The sequence below is a fragment of the Pristiophorus japonicus genome, chromosome 5 (genome assembly GCF_044704955.1).
Source record: "Pristiophorus japonicus isolate sPriJap1 chromosome 5, sPriJap1.hap1, whole genome shotgun sequence".
Lineage (NCBI taxonomy): Eukaryota > Metazoa > Chordata > Chondrichthyes > Pristiophoridae > Pristiophorus > Pristiophorus japonicus.
The window spans coordinates 179,683,951-179,705,884 of record NC_091981.1 but is presented as its reverse complement, the minus strand read 5'-3'; the positions used below and the strand labels follow the sequence as shown (position 1 = coordinate 179,705,884).

General features: G+C 47.2%; 1 protein-coding gene across 1 annotated transcript in view; it reads left to right on the top strand.

Annotated features, from left to right (window-relative positions):
• The window catches only part of LOC139264533 (band 4.1-like protein 4B), a 457,521-nt gene that overhangs the window by 318,009 nt on the left and 117,578 nt on the right, over positions 1 to 21,934 (top strand). Inside the window, exon 17 of the mRNA XM_070881140.1 lies at positions 149 to 270. Coding sequence (XP_070737241.1) covers positions 149 to 270 — 122 coding nt within the window. The remainder of the gene's footprint in view (positions 1 to 148; positions 271 to 21,934) is intronic.

Sequence of the window (21,934 nt, the reverse complement as noted above, 5' to 3'; positions counted from 1 at the left end):
TTCCCTGACTCAAGTTTTCTTCAGAGCTAAAATTATTAACTGATCTCAGAATTTTTTTTATTATTCCCATGGTATTTACAAAGCTTGCACAATATATTATGCTGTCATTTTGTGTTTGGTTTATTTATTTATTTATTTATTTTTTTAGAGTTGAGCTCAGCTGTTCTTCCACACTATGAGGAGGTTGGAGTGTGTTTTAAGAAGTTGGAAGTTGAATCCAGTAAGGTAGCTGGACAGTGGCCTTCATTACATATCAACATGAATAACAAGGTAATTCATTACACTGTAACTTTACTTGCTTTTATTGATTCCTTGCTCACAGTATATATCAGCTGTTCTTAATTATTTGCTTCCCTACAGGTAGTACATATCTCAGTTGATCAACTGAACAATTTATTGGTTAACTTCTTACACATACCTGGGGATAGGGATAGACAGTGATTGATTTGGTCTTTATATTGTCATTAATCATGTTTCGAGTAGTATTACTGTGCATGACTGAGATTTCACAGCACAAGTCTAATCTTCCAGAGGAGTGATTACATTTCCTGAACAAAGTTTGCTTCTTTTGTTGGTTTGAAATGAAAACCACATAGTATAATGGAGATTAATAACATTTAAAGCAACCTCAACAAATTAAGTTGATGGACTGAGAAATAACAAATGGATATTAATGTAGGTAAATGTAAGCTCATGACATATACACAGAATGCCCATGACCAAAGATGAAAAAGAATTTAGGTGTAATTATCGATCATTCATTAAGGTAACCAGATAATTTGAGGCTGTTGTTGTTGTGGATAATTAAGCACTAGGATGCACGTGGAGGATGATAGATTATTTTAAACATGTATAAAGCATTAGCATGGCCATATTTGGAATATTGTTTGTAATTCTGTGCAGTTTTCATAACTTCAAAAATAGACTGAGGGTGGAGCAGAAGTGGCGGAAAACATTTTGAAAGCTAGGAGTGAATTATAACCCCAAAAGACTGTCAGGTGGGAGGTTAAAGTGTTAAAAATCTGAATCCCAACTCTAGGAGCGGGTTAGCAATTTAAATATAATGAAGCTGCAAGCCTCATATTTATCCAGTATTTCAAATTTAACACTGGCAGGCCGAGTTTCTCCCAGGTCTTGGGAAACCCAGTGGTTAAAGGGAGGCAAGGACAGCTGAATCCAGGACCTAAGTGCCTTTCCACTTACCTGCTGGATCCAGCGTTCCTGCCTTACCAACCCCCATGATCGAATACTTTCTCCCCACCCCCCCCGACCAATGTTCCCGCTAAGCTGTGCGGCAGTCTGGAGGACCTGTGCAGGCCGCTCACCAGCTTTTATACGGAAGAAACCCGAATGCTCCAAAATTTGAAGGGCCACGCAGCCAATGAAAGGAACTGCGCACATAAAAGAATTTACAGGGAACATTGCCCCCAACCCTTCCGATCTCCTCCTGATCTCTCCCGCCCATGGCTTCTAACCTCCATCACGAAGCTTCCGATCTCCAACCCTTAGAGTTGGAATAATGAAGGATTCTAGCTGAAAGTGGAAAGATCATGAAATTAGAAAAGAATGATGCTATAAAGAACCTTACAGGTAACAATTAGCTTTTTAAGGTTCATGCACAGAGAGCCAGTGGAGAAGAAAAGAAGAACAGTGGTGGAGTATGCAGCATAGGCTATGGGTAGCAATGTTCTGAATAAATTTTAAGTTTGTGTACAGTGTTGTGGAGGATAATACAGACTGTGTTGGAAAAATCAAGCCTTGGGGTGATGAATGCATGTATTTGAGTAGCGAAGGGGAAAGGGTAGGACTTAAAAGGTTGATTTTTCTGGAGGTGCACTGGATGTCAGTCTTGATGATGGACTGGATGTCAGTTTTGAGCTAGTTGGGAGCAGCAGCGGGAGCGGACGGATCTGTGAGGAAACCAGTGACAGCGAAGCGCTTCAATAAAGCCCGAAGCTCAAGACGGGAAATTAAAATTTTCAACTGGGGTAAGTAAAACAGTAATTGAATTAATATTCAGAGTACAGTATTAGCACAGAGCAGCTTCACCTGAGTGCAGATTCCACCAGAGTGCAAGGGAATTTGGCAAGTGTGGTCATTCGGTGAGGTGGGGGTAAGGTGCTGCTTGATATATAAAAAATAAATATCAACAAATAGGGTTAAATTAGGACTGTGGGCTAAGTTACAGTAAAGCACCTAAAGCATATAACTAAATGTAATAAATTAAACAAGGTTATTACCTAGATTAAATACAATAGACAATTGATATTTCAAAACTTGAAAACCTAATTAGTTAAATAAAATACAATAGAGATGGCAGGGCAGGTGATGTGTTGCAGCTGTAGCATGTGGGAGCTGGTGGACACCAGTGTGATCCACAGCAACCACATCTGCAGTAAGTATCTGCAGCTCAAGGAACTTGGGCTCAGAGTTGATGAGCTGGAATCTGAGCTTCAGGGAGGGAGAAAGTTACCTGGACACTCTGTTCCAGGAGGCAGTCACACCCCTTAGGTTAACTACTGCAGATTTGTCCGTGGTTCGGGACAAGAGGGTGTGACTACGAGTGAGGCAGGTACAGGAATCCAGAAGGTAGCATTGAAGTAGCCTCAGCACTTGTATTTGTCCAACAGGTACGAGATTCTTGCAGCCTGTGTGGACGAGGGCAGGGACTGAAGGGAGGATGAGCAAACTGACCACAGCACCGTGGTACAGGGAGCCATTCAAGTTGGGGGAGTAAAAAGTGTTAGGGTACAATTTATTTAGGGGGATAGATACTGTTCTCTGCAGCCTAGAGCGTGACTCCCGAAGGCAGTTTTGCCTGCCCGGTGCCAGGGTTAAGGATATCTCCTCGGGGCTGGAGAGGAACTTGGAATAGGAGGGGAAAGATCCAGCTGTCGTGATCCACGTGGGTACCAACGACATAGATAGGACAAAGAAAGAGGTTCTACTGAGGGAGTATGAGCACATAGGGGCTAAATTAAAAAGCAGAACCACAAAGATAAATAATCTCTGGATTTCTACCTGAGCCACGAGCAAATTGGCATAGGGTCAATAAGATCAGAGAATTGAATGCGTGTCTCAAAGATTGGTGTGGGAGAAATGGATTCAATTCATGGGGCACTAGCACCAGTACTGGGGAAAGATTTCCCACTTCCATTAGGACGGGCATTACTGGAACGGAGCTGGGATCAGTGTCTTGGCGAATCGAATAACTGGGGCTGTAGTTAAGACTTTAAACTAAATAGTGAGGGGTGGGGGGGTGTTCAAGTGAGGAGAAATTTAGAAAGTTCAAGAGAAAGGGCAAGCCAATAGTGCAGGGTAGCGATATGTGTAATGATAACCAGAGTGTGACAGGAAGGGACAGAGTGTACAAACAAGAGTGCACCAGCAAATAGGGTCAGAGTAGAGAAAAATGGTAAAAAGACTAAATTTAAGGTTCTTTTATCTGAATGCACACAGCATTCGTAACAAGATAGATGAATTGATGGCACAAATAGAAATAAATGGGTATGATCTGATAGCCATTACAGAAACATGGTTGCAAGGTGACCAATGCTGGGAACTGAATATTCAGGGGTACTTGACATTTTGGAAGGATAGGCAGAAAGGAAAAGGAGGTGGGGTCGCTCTATTAATAAAGGATGAGATTAGTACAGTCATGAGAAATGATCTTGGCTCGGAAGATCAAGATGTAGAATCAATTTGGGTGGAGATAAGAAATAGTAAGGGAAAGAAGTCACTGGTGGGTGTAGTCTATAGGCCCCCTACCTGTAGTGGCACTGTAGGACAGAGTATAAATCAAGTAATAATGGGGGCTTGTAAGAAAGGCACGGCAATAATCGTGGGGGACTTTAATCTTCATATAGATTGGATAAATCAAATTGGAAAAGATAACCTTGAGGACGAGTTCATAGAGTGTATTTGGGACAGTTTCTTAGAACATACGTTGTGTAACCAATCAGGGAACAGACTATTTTAGATCTGGTAATGTGCAATGAGACAGGATTAATTAATGATGCTATAGTAAAAAATCCTCTGCGGAAGAGTGATCATAGCATTAAGAATTTCACATTCAGTTTGAGGATGAGAAACTTGGGTCTGAAACTCGTGCCTTAAACCTAAATAAAGACAATTACAAAGGTATGAAGACAGAGTTGGCTAAAATGGACTGGGAAAATAGATTAAAAGGTAAGATGGTAGAAAAGCAGTGGCAGACATTAAAGGAGATATTTCATAATTCTCAAAAACATATATATTCCATTGAGAAAGAAAGATTCTACAAGAAGGATGAACCATCCGTGGCTAACTAAGGAAGTTAAGGATGGTATCAAATTGAAAGAAAAGGCATATAATGTTGCAAAGATTAGTGGTAGCCAGATTTGCTGACGATACAAAGATAGGTGGGAAAGCATGTTGTGAGGAGGACACAAAGTGGCCGAAGTTGCCCCCCTTTTTTTTAAGAGCCGTTACCGCCTCAAAGGGGCAGAAATGAGTTTCCGTCCAGTTGGGGCAGCCTCCCCGGTGTTCGGGACATTGCCCTCGTGATTTCTTCAGGTAGAGTAGGTGACCGCCTCGCTCCTTTGCGCACGGTGATAAAGACATCATCATAGCGCACCGCCTGGTTCCCGCCCTAGAAACGACATTGCCCTGAAATCGGCAATCGATCACTTGTCGGTGCCAGCGACAGGTTTTTCTGTCGCAGTCAACTCTGCAATCAAAACCGCCAGCAGTATTTAAAGGCGTGCTGCGGCTCGCACCATTGTTGGCCGAATTTTTATTCTGGGTTGAGGCTTTTAACGTTTTGCCTCTATCTCGGGCATCAATGATTACTGGGCCTTACTTTGCACAGCCTCCAATACCGAACCTTGCTTCAAGACCTAGCATTAGCAGAGTAGGTCACTGCTTGCAAATAATGGGTTCAGTCCTGGCAGTGAACCGCCCCCTGCACATTGTGCATGACATGGTGGCTCGCAGAAGAGAGTGGCGCCGGCAACTACAGATGCAGAGGCAGCGGGAGAAAGACAGAGATAGAATGGGATACCGAGATGGAGATGGCCACATATCTATATGTAGAGAAGGACGTGAAGAATGGCATGCAGTGAGGTGGAGGGTCAGTGACGCGGACACCCAGTGCCAGAGGGAGAGGGCCATGGAGAGGAAAAGGCAGCATCATCAGCAGGCAGATATGCTCTTAGCACCAGGATGCAGAGGCTCAGGAGCAGCATGACCAGAATGTAGAAGGGGATGAGGAAGGTGGCAGATCAAGACGCAGATACAGATGTGGTGGCAGAAAGCCCTATGGTCCAAGGGTCTGCAGACAACAGTTTTCCTACATGGACCTCAATGATGACCAGTGTCTGTGGAGACTGCGATTCAGAAAAGATGGTGATGGAGCTGTGCCATCTCCTGCAAGGTTGAGGACAGCTCTACCAGGGGCATCAAAGGTCACCATCTCCCTGAATTTCTATGCCACTGGGTCTTTCCAAGGAGCCACAGCAGACATCTCCAACCTCTCCCAATATGCCACGCATTGCTCCATCTGTCAGGTCATAGATGCTCTGTACAAGAGAAGGAGGGACGACATCTCCTTTCCAATGATCAGAGAGAAGCAGTTGGAGTGCTCTACTAGTTTCTTATGGATAGCGGCATTCCCCAGGGTTCAGGGCACCAAAGACTGCACCCATGTGGCATTAAGGGCGCCGCAGAACAATCCAGAGATCTTCCGAAATCGCAAGGGATACCACTCACTCTATGTCCGGCTGGTGTGCGACCACCACCGCCAAATCATGGTCATTGATGCCCAGTATCTTGGCAGCAGCCACGATGCCTTCATCCTGCCGCAGACTGGTGTGCCAGGTCTGTTTCAGCCACCAAATGAAGGTCGCGGCTGGCTCCTAGGAGGCAAGGGATACCCACTGTGCACCTGGTTCCCCTTCACAACACCACTCCTGTGCAGCAATCTGACAATGAGTGTCATTTGGCCACCAGGGGCATCATTGAGCAGACCATTGGAATCATGAAACAGCGGTTCCGATGCCTGGATTGCTCAGGAGGAGTGCTGCAGTACTCGCCTGACCGAGTGACCCTATTCGTCGTCGTCTGCTGCATGCTTCACAATCTGCCAATCATGAGGGCACAGCCATTGGCCGACGATGTAGCAGCTGAGATGGAGGTGCAGGAGGAGGAGGTGCAGGAGGAGGCTCCGTGACCACGCAGGAGGCGGGTTCACCATCCTGACCCTGCAATCGACGTCTGAGACCTTCTCATTGCTGCTCGTTTTCACTAAGTTGGTCGCCACTTCCAGTTTCATCTGTGCATCCCCATGGCTACACAAATGAGCCCTTCCACACATCATTCCCCACACTGAAATGAGCGACAGCAACAGATATTGAAGTTTCAAATAAAGATTTAGACAACAATAACATGAGGCAACAACATTAACATTCTCAATCACACTTGTGCATTTCCTTATAACCCCTCTTGCGTCTACCTACTCTACAACTACGCTGCAATGTCTCCCCTGTGGCTGCACATGGCAGTTGGAAGGTTGCTCTGTTTCAGCTCCAGATGCTACAGATGTCCTTCTAGGTTGCCCTCGACTAGCTCTGGCCCTGGAAGGACCAGCTGCAGACTGGCCCACCTTAGCCTTGGCACCAGCAGTCTGGAATGGCTGGTTCCAATGACGGAGTGGCAGGGCTGGGATCGGGAATGCTGTGATCATGAGAGGGCACAGCACGTTCCAGCTCCAATGATCCGGTGCCATTCCCCTGCGGCAGCACCTGAGCATCCCCACCAATCTGGGCTTCTGTGACACTGTTATATCCCCAGCGGCAATGGCAGCAGTCAGAGCTCGAGCTGAGACCGCATGAGAGCAGACACTGACTCGATGCCACCAGACACTGATAGCATGACAGCAATAAGACGCTGCGTGGCCTCTTGCTGAGACTACGTGAGAGCATTCTGAGCTTCCACGTCAGCATCCATTCTCTCCATTACAGCACTAAGATGTTGAGTCGCTTCCGCCTGTGCTGTAATGGCAGCTGCCACATCGCCCATGACATGCTTCATGAGATCTGGATCTGCACGGTCACTCTGGGAGTCCAGCATCATCTATACACTTGCAATGTTGGGCTCCATGGTGTGCGCTGAGCTGTCTGCAATGCGGGAGGCAGACTCTTCCATGCTCCTGACCACTTGCGATAGGCTCTCGGGCACCCTTGCCATTGTCCCTAGCATCTCCGAGTGCATGGCCTGCACTCTTTGTTCGAACCACTCCACATCGAGGTGCTCATCCGAGTCCTCTTCAGCTGAACTCGCATGCAAACTCGTTCTCCGGAGAGCTGGCTCCCAAGTTTCCCTTTGTCCTTTGACATGCTGCAGTCCTCTAGGCCCCGGTGCATCACTCAGAGCAGACCCCTCTCCTAAGCTAAGCTGCAAAGAAAGCGTACTCCCAGTATCTGAGCTTGTGCGTGTGAGCGTAAGAAGTAGTGCTTGGAGCTGTCTCTCCCTTGGCATCCACCTCCTCTCACATTTGGTTGCTGTCGTCACTTGGCTCAGGCTGATCCACCTCCGGGCCATCATCTGTGAGCATAAATGGGACAAAATGGCGTGAGGGTGAGGGAGAGGGGTGGACCATGCAGCCACCAAGGTGCACACCTGACTGATGGGCATTTGTGCAGTTGCGGTCAGATGACTTTAAAGGAAGGCCTTGACTTACCAATGCTGCGCTCAGCATGATAGATGGTGCCTGTGGCCACTGGGCAGGCAACCTGTGGCCCCATTAGCCGCAGTATCCTTTCCTCCACATCGATCAGCTGCTTCAGTTCGGCCTGTCCACCTCCAGTCCTCTGCTGCTCCCTACGGTTATGTGCCATCTTGGCCTACAAAGCAAAGAAGTATTGGTGAGTAGCAGTCCAGATAGGCATCTGGAGATAATGGATGTGCACGTTCATTAGCTGCACCTGTAAGGGGTTCTCATCTGTGAGTATGCACACATGACATATGGATGACTCACCACTGAAATGCTGCTTTACTGACTAGAAATAGAAGGTAAATAAGAATTCAGGAAGACGAGGCTCAGAGGCCAAAGGTCAGTAGTAGGGGGAGCATGTACTCGCTTTCCCCACTAGAGTGATGTTGTTGAACCTCTTCCAGTACAGAATGTCCGTCCGGTTCAGTATTGCAATATTGGGGTTGCCGACATGTCTGCAGCCACCTTTGCCCAAGCATTGCAGAAGACCTGCCGAGAGGGCCTGTCAGACTCTGAAAATAGAAAGCGCCTCCTTCCCTCCACAGCTTGCACCAGCGTCTCAATTTGGGCATCTGTGAATCTGCTTGCTCTCGTGCTACCTCTCTGACTTGCCATTTTACCACATGAGACACAACAAACACAGCAATCGCCCTGGTCAAAATGAGCAGTACCTACTGAAATATCTGCCCTTTAAGAAGGCGAGGGGCAGCTGCTTCGTTGTGAGTCAGGTGAAATTGGATCCTCAGTCGGTGACCCCACCCCCACACTGCTTCACAGAGGCCACTTTTGCCCCCAATACCGCCCCGTTCATTTTTGCAGTCAAAGGTGCCCAAAATCGCTCTGTTCCCCCCCCCCATCGATTCTGGCAGTAAGTCGCCATTTAATTGGTATTATTCACCCCAAACAGGGCAGAGAGCAATTTCGGCCCCAAAGAGTTTACAAAGGGATATAGATCGGTTAAGTGAGTGGACAAACATCTGACAGATGGAGTCTGATGTGGGAAAATGTGAGGTTATCCACTTTGGTAGGAAGAATAGAAAAGCAAAATATTACTTAAATGGAGAGAGACTACAGAATTTTGCAGTACAGAGGTATATGGGGGTCCTCGTACATGAAACACAAAAAGTTAGCAGGCAGGAACAGCAAGTATTTAGGAAGGCAGATGGAATGTTGGCCTTTATTGAAAGGGGGATGGAGTATAAAAGTAGGGAAGTCTTGTTACAACTGTACATGCGTTGGTGAGACCACACCTAGAGTACTGCGTACAGTTTTGGTCTTATTTAAGGAGGGATATACTTTCATTGGAGGCAGTTCAGAGAAGGTGGACAGGTTGATTCCTGGGATGAAGGGGTTGTCTTATGAGGAAAGGTTGGGCCTTTTTTGGAGTTTAGAAGAATGAGAGGTGATCTTATTGAATCATATAAAATTCTAAGTTGGCTTGATAGGATAGATGCTGAGAGGATGTTTCCCCTCGGGGGCATCTAGAACTAGGAGGCATAGTTTCAGAATAAGGGGTTGTCCATTTAAGACAGGGATGGCTCAGAGGCAGGAAGCAAAGGGTAATGCTTTATGGTTTTATTTGTGACTGGAAGGCTGTATCCAGTGGGGTTCCGCAGTGCTCAGTGCTGGGTCCCTTGCTTTTTGTGGTATATATCAATGACTTGGATTTGAATGTTGGGCGTATGAATAAGAAGTTTGCAGATGACAATAAAATAGGCTGTCTGGTTGATAATGAAGAAGAAAGCTGCGGATTGGAGGAATATATCAATCTACTGTTCAGGTGGGTGGAACAGTGACAAATGGAATTCAATCCCGATATGTGTGAGGTAATGCATTTGGGGAGGTCTAACAAGGCAAGGGAATACACATTAAATGGTACGACACTGAAAAGTGTAGAGGAACAAAGGGACCTTGGAGTGCATGTCCACAGATCCCTAAAGGTAGCAGGCCAGGTAAATAAGGTGGTTAAGAAGGCATATGGAATACTTGCCTTTATTAGTCGAGGCATGGAATACAAGAGCAAGGAGGTTCTGTTTGAACTGTATAAAACATTGGTTAGGCCGCTGCTGGAGTACTGTGTGCAGTTCTGGTCACCACATTACCGGAAAGATGTGATTGCACTGGAAAGGGTGCTGAGGAGATTTACAAGAATGTTGCCTGGACTGGACAATTTTGGCTATGAGGAAAGATTGGAGATGCTGGTTCTGTTTTCCTTGGAACAGAGGAGGCTGAGGGAAGACCTGATTGAGGTGTATAAAATTATGAGGAGCCTGGATAGAATGGATAGGAAGCACCTGTTTCCCTTGGCAGAGAGGTCAACAGCCAGGGGACATAGATTTAAAGTAATTGGGCGGAGGTTTAGAGGAGATATGAGGAGAAATGTCTTCACCCAGAGGGTAGTGGGGGTCTGGAACTCGCTGCCTGAAAGGGTGGTAGAGGCAGAAAACTTCACCACATTTTTAAAATACTGGGATGTGCACTTAAAGTGCCGTAACCTACAGGGATACAAACCAAGAGCTGGAAAGTGGGATTAGGCTGGATAGCTCTTGGTTGGCCGGCGCAGACACAATGGGCCGAAATGGCCTCCTTCTGTGCCGTAAATTTCTATGATTTGGTCAAACTTATCGGTGCAGCAAACTTGCCAGCAGCGGTAAGTATGAAAACCTGCAAAAAAGGTAAGTTAGAGTTTTTATTTTAAAATTTTTTTTCAGCGAGTCGATACATAATGATCATGTAAATGTTTTTTGGAATTTTTTTTGTTGTTTGTTTTTCCCCCCTCCCAAGGGCTCTCTCGCAGCGCTCCTGGGCCCGGACTAAAGTTGCCGAAACTCGCGTTTTGCGCCGCGAATCATCGTGCAACGCCTCCTTTACCGCAGACGTAAAGGCCAAAAGTTCGGCCTAAAAATAGTAGCGCAGCGAAAACGGTAAGTTTAGCGTAAAACTACCGTTTTCGCCGAAAACCGAAAATACCGCCCTATGATTCTATGAGGAGGAATTTCTTCTAGAACATAAGAACATAAGAAATGGGAGCATGAGTAGGCCATACGGCCCCTCAAGCCTGCACCACTATTCAATAAGATCATGGCTGATCATTGACCTCAACTCCATTTTCCCTTTATTCCCCTGGACTCCAAAACTCTATCTATCCCAGCCTTGAATATATTCAGAGACTCAGCATCCACAGCTCCCAGGGGCAGAGAATTTCAAAGATGCACAACCCTCTGAGTGAAGAAATTCCTCCTCATCTGTGTCTTAAATGGCCTACCCCTTACCCTGTGCCCCCTAGTTCTAGACTCTCCAGCCAGGGGAAACAACCTCTCAGCATCTACTCTGTCAATCCCCTTCAGAATCTTGTATAGTTCAATAAGATCACCTCTCATTCTAAACTCCAGAGTAAATGCCCATTCTACACAATCTCTCATCATAAGACAGCCCTCTTATCCCAGGAATCAATGTAGTGATCCTCCGTTGTAACGCCTCCAAGGCAAGTATATCCTTCCTTAGATAAGGAGACCAACATTGTGCACAGTACTCCAGGTGTGGACTCACCAAGGCCCTGTACAATTGTAGCAAGACTCCCTTACTCTTATACCCCTTACAATAAAGGACAACATGTCATTTGCCGTCCTTATTGCTTGCTGTACTTGCATGCTAGGTTTCTGTGTTTCTTGCACAAGGACATCCAAATCTCTCTGAGCACCAACATTTAAAAGTTTCTCACTATTTTAAAAAACAATTGTTTTTCTATTCTTCTTACCAAAGTGAATAACCTCACATTTCCCCACATTATACTCCATCTGCCACTTGCTGCCCACTCACTTAGTCTATCTATATCCCTTTGCAGACGCTTTGTGTTCTCCTCACAGCTTACTATCCCACCTAGCTTTGTATCTCAGCAAACTTGGATACATTACAGTCGGTTCCTTCATCCAGGTCATTAATATAGATTGTAAATAGCTGAGGCCCCAGCACTGATCCTTGCACCACCCCATTAGTTACAACCTGCCAATCTAAAAAAGACCCGTTTATCCCTACTCTCTGTTTTCTGTCTGCTAACCAATCCTCTATCCATGCTAATCCATACTCCACGCGAATTCTCTACGCCAGAGAGCTGTGGAGGCTGAGTCATTGAATAAATTCAAGGCTGAGATAGACAGATTCTTGAACGAAAGAAAGAATGGAAAGAAGGAAGGAAGGAATGGAAAGAAGGGATGGGAAGGAAGGGAAGGGAAGAAAAGGAAGGAAAGATCTTATTGAATGACAGAGCAGGCTGTATGGCCTACTCCTGCTCCTATTTCTTATGTTCTTATGTAAGCTCAGCTCAAGGTGAAACAGGGTATCAAAGTTTCACACCTGCAGGTTCAGTCTGTGCCAGAAAACACAGAGCAAGATAAAATTAGTATCTGGTTTCTGGTGGAAGTTGAACGTTATGATTTTGGTGTTGCTGATGTTGAAGTGGAGAAAGCTCTGACTTATCCAGGAGTTTGCTATCAGTCAGGCATGGAGTGGTCATGGAATTAAAGGCAGAAATGGAGAGGCAGAGCTGCGTGTCAATGGTGTTTTATGGGGACTGATTGTTAATGATGTCGCAAATAATTATTTGAAAGAAAGAAAGACTTACATTTATATAGAGCCTTTCGCGACTTTCAAAATTTACCAAAGTGGAAAGCAGCAAACGTTGATCCCTTCTTGTGGACTGGATGAAAATCAGACAGTAGTAATACAGAGCAGTGTCCCTACTGCCAATACTGTCAGGCACTATGGCTTGCATAAGTTTTGAGAAAATGTTACAATGGCCTGGATATTGCCGTCGGTATAGCAGCGTACTCAGAGTCAACGTACGCGATGACGGGCCATCTGCGCAGGCCACGAAAAAGCAATCGCTGGCGCAGAGTTGGGCTATTCACCCACCGACTGGCCAGCAATTGCACACAGAAGTGTTACGGTTGATGCAAACATGCGTAAAGGGCTTTCCAGGGCATTAATTAAACATTTTCAGATCGTAAATTAGGCACATAACCCGTATGAAATTAGTTTCTATAAATATTGGCCTGGTTTGCACTTTTAATGATGTCTAAAATGATTAGCAAAATATTAAATTGTTAGTGAGGTTGGTGGAATGAAGGTAATTATGAATAAATTTCCAATTCTGTAATTTTTAATTAGATTAGATTTTGGGATTCCATTACAACTTATTAGGGGATTCCCTTCGGAAATGATTAAAATGGAATTCTGCTTTGTGATTGGAAGACCAGCACACATGATTCCAGGTATCCCTGGGATCCGTGGGCCATTATGCTGCCCTCTGCCTCGAGGCCTGAGACAGCAAGTTTTCACAGCCTTGTCGCCGGCAGGTAGTTTCGTAATTCTTTAGCTGGTCGGAGTGCAGTCCGGAAGTACGCCTCCGACCGCAATTTTTGACCCAGTTTCTCAATCACAGTAACATGCTATCTCATTACTAACTTGGCATCAGGCCAAATCAGTTGATTATTGAAATTACCATTTTCATTGTTCAGAAATATTTCTGGGGTCCACAATAAAGTTGGAAATTAAAATTCAGCTACCTCTACAATAAAAGTTGCAACCCTCTCTTTACGCATAGCTGCCCTGGGAGCACCCCTGAAAGGAAGCGGAGCGCCGGAGACAGCGCTCCGCTTCCCTTGAGGGGTGCACGACCCAATTCCGCGACGGGGGCGGGACTTCCACGACGAGCGCAGGAAGTCTCAGCCCCGAAAGGTTACCGCCCCCAATCGGGGCGTAGGGCAATTTCGGGGCCTTGGTCTACCAGTAGATACCATTCAAGGTGTGTGATTCGAATCAGCCATTCAATTCAAATGAAATCTCCATTCCTCCTTTCTATTAAAACATATATTTGTTCTCAGTTGGTACGGTCATTAAATATTATTGGCATTTGCGTACTGTTCTTAATGGAATCCGTAACCAGAACCCCAGCTAAATGATGAGCATTGGTTGTTTTGAATTCTTGGGTATTTTATTTAATATGGAACCTTAAAATTAGCAAGTGATTACTCATTCTTTACATTTCCTGTCAGCACTTCAGATTAAGTTATGATAAAGATGACTTGTCTCCTTTGTATAATATAACAACACATATCCACCATATTGCTAGTGTTTTCCTTACGGTTTTAAAATTAAATACCAAATAAGTTATACGAGTTTGATCATTGTATTTTGTTTTGGTATGTTAATTGTAAAAATATTTTTTATCTTTTCCACTTTCTTGATGTCACCTGAAGAGGGTGAGTAGTGACATGCTTTCAGATCTAATGAGGGCAGCTGGGGTTGAACTACCCTCTCCTCCTCTGCTGACAGCCTTCCCTGGAGGAGACTTGATGTGGGGAGTCTGTGTGAGGAGTCCCAGGTGGGAACTTGCACCCAGTGACCCTTTGGCACAGAACCGCTTTCAACTTTAAAGGCTAATTCAACCTTCATACTAGTTTCTGATGAAAGTAAACATGATTTAATGATTAATTTCATCAGAAACTATGATTATGGACCCCTTTTATTTGAGGGATGGCCTCCCCTCTTTTGGAAAATGGGGGCTGGATTTTAGGCTTTTCTTGTTTTTGGGGCGAAAATGGAGGCAGGACGGGGAAGTTACTGGCCGGGAATAGTCTGCGCTTTGGTAAAGAATTTTCGCCATCTGGGCCCTGCGTCAGGGGGCGCAGCGCAAAGGGAGGCATTGTACATTTTTGAGGCGCAAAAAATGGGAAACTCGCGACCTAAAGTGGCGGTCCATGTGCGTTCCGAGAGAGGCCTGGGGGTGGGGGAACCTTAACAAAAATCCACAAAAACATTCCCAAAACATTGCCCACGCCACTACAACACAAATCGCTAAAAAAATTAAAAGAACAAACACTTGCACTTACCTTTAGAGTACTTTACCTTCACCGCCGCACTGATTTTCCAGTCGATCATTGTGGGCGTACGTCCGGGCGGACGGATCGGGCAAGTGGCCAAACTACTGCCGGTGTCGCAACGAGAGGCTTTGCACACGCAGCTCAGCTCTTCCCGGCGGTGCTGCTGAGCGCCGCCACAAAAACGACCGGAGGATCGCGAAGGGGCGCAGGAGACCTGAATGCCGCCTTTCACGCTGCTCCAAGGCGAAACCCAGAGTGCAAAGGACTGGAAAATCCAGCCCTAAAAGTATTATAATACTGGAGTCCTGAACAAATTAGTAATAATTGCTAAAGTGCTACACTCTTCCAACCGATTTTAATCAGACTACTTGATTTATCTTAAACTGATATAAAGTGAGATCGAGATCATGTAGACAATTAAAGAAAAGAAAATGTTAATAGGCTGATTGGGTAAATACAATATTCTATCTTAAAAATTGTTGATGCTTCACAAAATGTTATTTCAAAATGCGTTGAAAACTCCTCCTCCAACTTGGTCCTATAGATAAGGCCTTTATGAAAGTGGCCATTTTCAACTGAAATACATGTTATGCCTGGACAGGGTGTTGTGTTGAGAGTTTTAAGCTTTGCTAATGTTAGCAACACTGTTGTGCCTTATCTCCGGAACAGGCCTGTAGAAGTTTGTTCCATATTTTAAATAGAGAAATCTTGCTAATGCATTTCTCTGACCACTAAAAAGAAAATTGGGGTCTCTGCAAATTTGAAACAATGGAACAAACTCACTGAAAAAAAAGGACCTGTTTATTGTTAAACAGTAGGGGCCTGTTAAAATGAATTAAATGGAGACCTGTATTCATTTTAAAATTTAGGATCTTTTTAACATTGGAAAAATTGTCTTCTTCCCATCTCCTGCTGAGCGACTTTTCCACTGCCCACTGTAGCTAAGGTACCCCCCCCCCACCCCACTGAGGTAATTCTCCTGCTTCCCTCCCCCCCCCACCCCCCCTCCATCATGCCCTGCTTGGGTAATTTTCCAACGCGCGGCTGAGATACGTTCCCCACTTCCCCCACCTCACCGCCACTGAAGTCATTTTTGCCACCCTGACTCCAGCCTGCCCTCCTACCTTCCTGCATCTTTCCCTTCATTCCCCCCCGCCCCGCCTCCCACACCCTTACCTTCATCCTCCATCTCCCACTCCTCGCCCATATTTTCTGCCTATCCTCCTTTGCTTCTACCCTCTCTTTTCCCTTTGTTTCACCTTGATCCAAGTATCCCTCCCCCCCCACCCTCTAATCTGTTTTATATATATATGCAGACTATCGGTATACTCTCTGTGTAGTCATTGTATCGTTGCATAAGATGGAGACTTGTTACCTGATGTACTATCACTAAGGTTTACACTGTGTATATACTATGCTGGCACCACTAGAGGGTGCAACTGGTGGAGACCAGGGTTTTCTGCCCCTGTGGCAGAGACTGTCCACCAGAGGGCACTGCGGTGGGAGACCTGAGGGTCACCTGCATAGGTTTACAGGGCCCAGTATAAAAGGCTGCCCACCATGCTTGTGCCTTACTCTGGAGTTACAAATAAAGGACCAAGGTCACTACAGTTTGAGTACAACACATTGCCTCATGGAGTCATTCATAAGTGCATTACAGACATAATATAACCCTTCTTGGCCCTGAACACAGCACTTGGTCTTGTTACCCATGTGCAATGCCATGGGAGATTGACTAGTAATTAAAAATGTCATTGAAATTCAGAGAAAGAAGAGCCATGAGAAAAGAATAATAATGTCAGTCTGGAAAAAGGATCATGTTACTGAAATGGATAATGAAACTCAGCAATGTAGTTGACTGTAGATATTAGACAGTTGGAGGTATTAGTACTGTAGTTCATCATGCTTGTATGTTACTAAAGCTCGTTAGTCAGTTATTTTATTCCATATTCAGACCTTTTTCTGGGAATTTGGTTGAGATTTGAGCGGAGTGCAATCACTTAAAAATGAAATATTTGCCTCTGTTCAGAGGGGGCTGAGCCAAGGGGCAGCAAGCACTATGCAATGTAGATACAGAATAATCTTAACACAGGATTTATTGGGCTTGATTTTCCTCAGTGATTTGCACCTTCTTTTTTGACTTAGATTTAAAAATCCAAATTTCTCCAAAGATTGTGCGCCAGCATAACTCAGTTAGTTACGATTTTTTTAGGTGAGTTTTTTTTTGCGTCACCTGATGTCTGCGCCAGTTTTTCACATTTATGCAAGTTTGGCCAACTTACATTTCTCTGCGGACGGCGTATGTGACCGCTCCCTAAAAACCTTCTGGGCACTTAAGAAAAACCAGCGCACATCAAAAAATCGCCGCAGAAAGACGCCATTGTTTTTATGCAAAGTTTTGGAGGGAATCAAGAACACATTAAATATGCAACATCAAGCTTAATTTTTTCCAACTGAAAATGCAGAAAATGGAAGTTTCATGCGATTCTTTAATTTTGGATTATTTTTAAAGTGCCACACCACCAACAAACATCTGCAAACTGGGCTCGAGGGTCGGAGTGTCGGCCAGCGGAATCGATCCCTCGCCCAGACACAGGGGCTTGGGGCTCAGCTTCAAAAGAAGCCCAGGGGGGCCTGGGGTGTGTGGAAGCCGAACTGAAGGGAAGAGAACCCTTACACTATGCAGCATGCAGCATCAAATGAAGCCCGGGGGGGATGTGATGTTCCCGATCTGAGCAAGCCCATTGCGCCTGCTCTGACCTGGGTGTGGTCCATATTAAGGTGTCGACCTTGGGGAGAGGGACAACAAAGAAGCTTGTCCTGCCTGCTGTTTTGAGCTTCTTGCAATGTTACAATTTAATCATGGGGCAATACTGACAATGCCATACCTCGTGCACGCCTTCTGCATAATGGTGCTGCGGAGGAGACAATTTATTCGATGTCATCACATGAGGAACCTCGGAGCACATAGGATGATGGGCAGGAGGCCTTACCCACGTCGGGTATATCGAGACAGGCGTTCATACCTGCACCTGAGTGATGCAGACTGTATGAGAAGGCTGCGTTTCCACAAAGAAGTTGTAACCGAGGTCTGTGAGTTAATAAAAGCAGACCTGCAACCTAAAAGAGTCAGGAGGACTGCTTTGTCAGTTGAAGTGAAGGTTACAGCTGCACTTTCATTCTGTGCATCTGGATCGTTGAGGGCCACAACTGGGGATGTGTGCGCCATTTCTCAACATGAAACACATATCTCCTTTCGGCAGGTGACTGCTGGACTATATGCCCGGAGGAACGACTACATAAACTCTCCATGACCGTCCAGGCAATGCATGAAAGGGTTGTGGGCTACTCCAACATTGCTGGCTTCCCAAAGGTACAGGGCTGCATTGATTGTACCCACATCGCCTTGTGAGCACCTTTGGAGGATTCCGAGATGTACAGGAACAGAAAAGGCTTCCACTCTGGTAATGTGCAACTCGTGTGTGACGACATGCATCGCATCATGTCAGTTGATGCGTTCATCCTACGCGAGAGTGCTATATCTGCCATGTTTCAGTGGCAGCCAGATCATCGTCATCATAGGCAGTCCCTCGGAATCGAGGAAGACTTGCTTCCACTCCTGAAGTGAGTTCTTTGATGGCTGAACAGTCCAATACGAGAGCCACAGACTCTGTCACAGGTGGGACAGATAGTCGTTGAGGGAAGGGGTGGGCGGGACTGGTTTGCCGCACGTTCTTTCTGCTACCTGCGCTTGATTTCTGCATGCTCTCGGCGTTGAGACTCGAGGTGCTCAGCCCCCTCTCGGATGCACAGCCAGAAGGGCAGAGGTGGCTACTGGGAGACAAAGGGTATGGCCTCGCCACCTGGCTCATGACGCCCATATGCGTAATCCGGACGGAAGCTGTCCTCTCTATTATGCTGCACATTGCGATGTGCAGCATAATAGAGAGGACCATTGGCATCTTGAAACAGCGTTTCCGATGCATGGACCATTCCGGAGTCTACTTGCAATACTCCCCTGAGATTGTCGGTCAGTTCACTGTTGTGTGCTGCATGCTGCATAACTTAGCCATCATGAGGCAGCAGCAGCTGGTAGCAGAAGACCCACTTGAGGTGAGAGTGGCTGATGATGAGGAAGAGGCAGATGACTAGGAGGAAGGCGAGGAAGCCGTGCAACTACATGAACCCGGAGTACAACCACGGAGGAGGCCCCTTTAGCGATTGCTCAAGCCTTGCGCCAGCAGCTCATCCGTGAATGCTTTGCTGCCTGAAGGCTCAGCGGCAACTATTCAAAATGGACCATGTTTACTCTTTGGACCTGTTCCGTAATTTTGTGTTGTGTGAATGGAACGAATAATGGAAATTATTCTTCTTTACTTCAAAAAGTTTTGTTAATAATGGAACAAATAATGGAAATGATTCAGTTATAATTTAAAATATATTTTATTCAATTGTTTAACAAACACTTATTTGTACCTAACTTAACTTTAATAAAAATATTCTTGTATCAGATGTTAAAGTTTTCAGTTAAGATCACATACAAACTCTAAGATCACTTAAAAACTTTAAGATCACTTACAAACTTTTAAACTTATAAATTTACATAACTTACAAAACACTTAATTTGAGAACAGTAACAACAACAACAGCAAAGAAAAGCTGCACCCATCTCTACTCCACCTTATTCAAAGACCACCCGCTGCGCTTGGTCTTGGTGACTCCACCCCTGTCCGCAGGCGGTGGCGCAGCATTTCTTGGGTTGGTACCAAGCTTATTCTTTTGAACATCTTGGATAATGTGCACTTCTTGATTGGGGGGCTGGGGCGGGTGGAGTAGGCGGTAATGTGGAAGGCCCCGCTTGGGTCTCTTCAGAGGCTGGTCTGGGAATTGGAGTGAGTGGCAGTTGATTCCGTCAATGGGCGCGGGGTCTGGGCATGTTCCCTTATTTCAGCAGCTAACTGCGACGTTCTCTCCCGCATGTGCCCTGAAAGTGTCTCAGCTACCTCCAACATTCCTTCCATCATGTTCGCCAACAGTGTCTCAGCTACCTGTGACATTCCCTCCCTCATGTTGACCAACAGTGTGTCAACTGTCTGCAACATTCCCTCACTCATGTTTACTGACATTGTATGTGCTGCCTGAGACATTCCCTCCCTCATGTTCCCGGAGAGTGTTTCCATTTCTTGTGAGAGTGTTGCTACTTCTCCCAACAGTCCCGATACCTCAACACCCACCCCACTGATGGTGTCCAAGAGTGATCGTGTAAGGTCAATGCTTGCCGCACTCATTGCCATCATCTGAACTACATCTATTAAATCCTGCACCTCAGGAGAGTGCGGTTGAGCTCTCCTTCCCCTCCTCACCCTGGGCGTGGCTCGCTGCATCCCACAGCCTCGGACAGTGGGGCCCTGGGTGTGCCTCACTGCACCCCGCTGGGACCCGCAGCCTCGGACGGTAGGGCCCTGGGTGTGCCTCGCTGCATCCCGCTGGAATCCTCAGCCTCGGACTGTGGGAAATGATGGAATGCCCCAACAACACTCGTACCACTCAGGAAAGGGGCTGGCACCGCAATGGGTGGCACCTGCACTTCCCCCAAAGTGTGTATAACAGTGGGGGCTTCATCCATCCCCTCTCCCTTCTCCCTCCTCCTCGCCCCCATGCTTCTTGGTCTGGAAGGTGGGATTGGAAGATGTTCTCCTCTTCATGCTTGTCCACGTCTGAATCTTCTGCATCGTCAGGATTGGCCTCAAGTACTGCAAAATATAACAGAACACAGACAAATGGTTAGCAGCTTAGAGGGGGGAGGGTGGGTGGCATGAGTAGGCTCACACAGCGTGGGCAGCAGGTTCATTTGAAGGACCACGATGAATGATAGCACATTGCATCAACCAAAGCGTAGTTGATGGAGACATCCCCAGGAACCGAAGCATGGCTAGTCCGCACAGTACTTAACATTTAGCAAAACCAGACTGGAATTTGCAGGACTTACCCTCTCCCTCGAGTGTGGGCCTAGCTTGTACAGTGGTGATTGCTTTTCTCCAGGCAGGACCCATCAAAGCAGCGACCCTCTCTTCCAAGGGTGTCAGTGGGTGAAGATTTGCCGGGCCTCCTCCTGTTCGAGTTCTTTCCCTTTAGTTGTGTGGGGCCCAAGTTTCGAGCCGCGCCTAGAACGGCGCAGTCCCGACCTGGACGCCAGTTTTTCGCGCCACAAAGTGCGCCTAAAAAAAAAACTTCAGATTCTCCACCTCCCTGCAGGTCCTCTGGCCCTCGGCGCAGCGCAGCAGGAGCTGTAGGGGGCGGAGCCAGGTCCCTGCGCTGAAAACAGTGCCGGGACCTCTGCACATGCGCGCTACAGTGGGCACGCAAGTGAAGTAGCTCCAGACGCCCGAAACTGTGTGGGAGGGGCCGAAGCACGCAGCCCCTAGCCCTGGCCGAATGGCCTCACTGGGGCTGCATGAATAAGGCTCCTCCCACGGCCAGCTCCTGCTTCCTCCCGACCCGACTCGACTCCCGCTTCCCGCCTCCGGACTGGACGCGACCCCGACCTGACTCCCGCTTCACCCGCCCCTGGACTGGACCCGACACCGACCTGACTCCCGCTTCCCCCCCGCCCCCGGACCCGACCCGACTCCCGCTCCCGCCCCCCCGTCCCGACCCGACACCGACCTGACTCCCGCTTCCCCCCCGAACCCGACCCGACTCCCGCTCCCCCCCCCGCCCCCGGACCCGACCACGACTCCCGCTCCCCCCCCCCCGCCCCCGGACTGGATCCGACCTGACCTCCCTCTCCCTCCCTCGCCCCGAACCGACCTCCCTCCCATCACCCCCCGACCCGACCCAACGCCACCTACCTGTAAGTCTCGGGCCCGGCCCGTTCAGCCTCCCTCCCCCTTCTCCTTCCCCCCCCCCCCCAATTTCCTTTCCCCCCCCAATCTCCTTTCCCCCCCCAATCTCCTTCCCCCCCCAATCTCCTTCCCCCCCCAATCTCCTTCCCCCCCCCAATCTCCTTCCCCCCCCAATCTCCTTCCCCCCCCAATCTCCTTCCCCCCCAATCTCCTTCCCCCCCAATCTCCTTACCCCCCAATCTCCTTCCCCCCCATCTCCTTTCCCCCCCCCATCTCCTTTCCCCTCCCCATCTCCTTCCCCCCATCCCCCCTCCCCCTCCCCCCTTCTCCCCTTTCTCCCCCATCTCCCCCATCCCTCCCCCTTCCCTCCCTCTGCTCCCCCCCTCTCTCCCTCTACCCCCCTCCACTCGCTGTCAGAAACACAGACACTGACAGACAGAGGATGAGAGACACACACA